This window comes from Diaphorina citri, unplaced genomic scaffold, assembly GCF_000475195.1.
Source record: "Diaphorina citri unplaced genomic scaffold, Diaci psyllid genome assembly version 1.1 scaffold57939, whole genome shotgun sequence".
Taxonomy (NCBI): domain Eukaryota; kingdom Metazoa; phylum Arthropoda; class Insecta; order Hemiptera; family Psyllidae; genus Diaphorina; species Diaphorina citri.
Genome location: NW_007435229.1, coordinates 1 through 443, shown reverse-complemented (window position 1 = coordinate 443; position 443 = coordinate 1). Strand labels below are relative to the sequence as shown.

Genomic DNA, 443 nt, shown 5'->3' with positions numbered 1-443 from the left:
ACACCGAAGCGAATACAATAGTCCGTCCCCTATACCTTTTATTATTAGTAATAATAAAGGAAGGACGGACTAAAAAGTACGGCCAATCTTATAGGATGTTAAAATTACCTTTTGATTCTACTCACTGACGCTACGTTCAAGAGTTTACGCGTCTTTATGAGCGGGAAAGTCTGCGTACCATCCGAACGAGCCATGGTGCCCTGTATGGGCCCCGAAATCCACATAGGTGTCATGTCCACCACTTCCCCCTGACTGTCTCTCCAGCCTTGACTCCGAGTTATCATGGTCGGTCACTTTGGAGGGGAGAGCCGCCTTCTTGAGGGCCGTGGGTTGAAATGAGGACGGTTCATAGGATGGTTCGAAACTGGCTGGATCGAAAGTTGATGGGTCGAAGCTGGGTTTGAAAGCGGCTGGGTTAGGGTTGTAGGACTCCTGATAGTTGG

The 443-nt window shown here is 48.8% G+C and overlaps 1 protein-coding gene across 1 annotated transcript; it reads right to left on the bottom strand.

The window, feature by feature from the left end:
• Positions 1-124: 124 nt before the first annotated feature.
• On the bottom strand, positions 125-440 carry LOC113473672 (the record flags this gene model as incomplete). Its single annotated transcript, XM_026833162.1, has 1 exon — positions 125-440. A coding segment is annotated over one exon (296 nt), but the record flags the coding sequence as incomplete, so codon positions are not given.
• Positions 441-443: the final 3 nt, after the last annotated feature.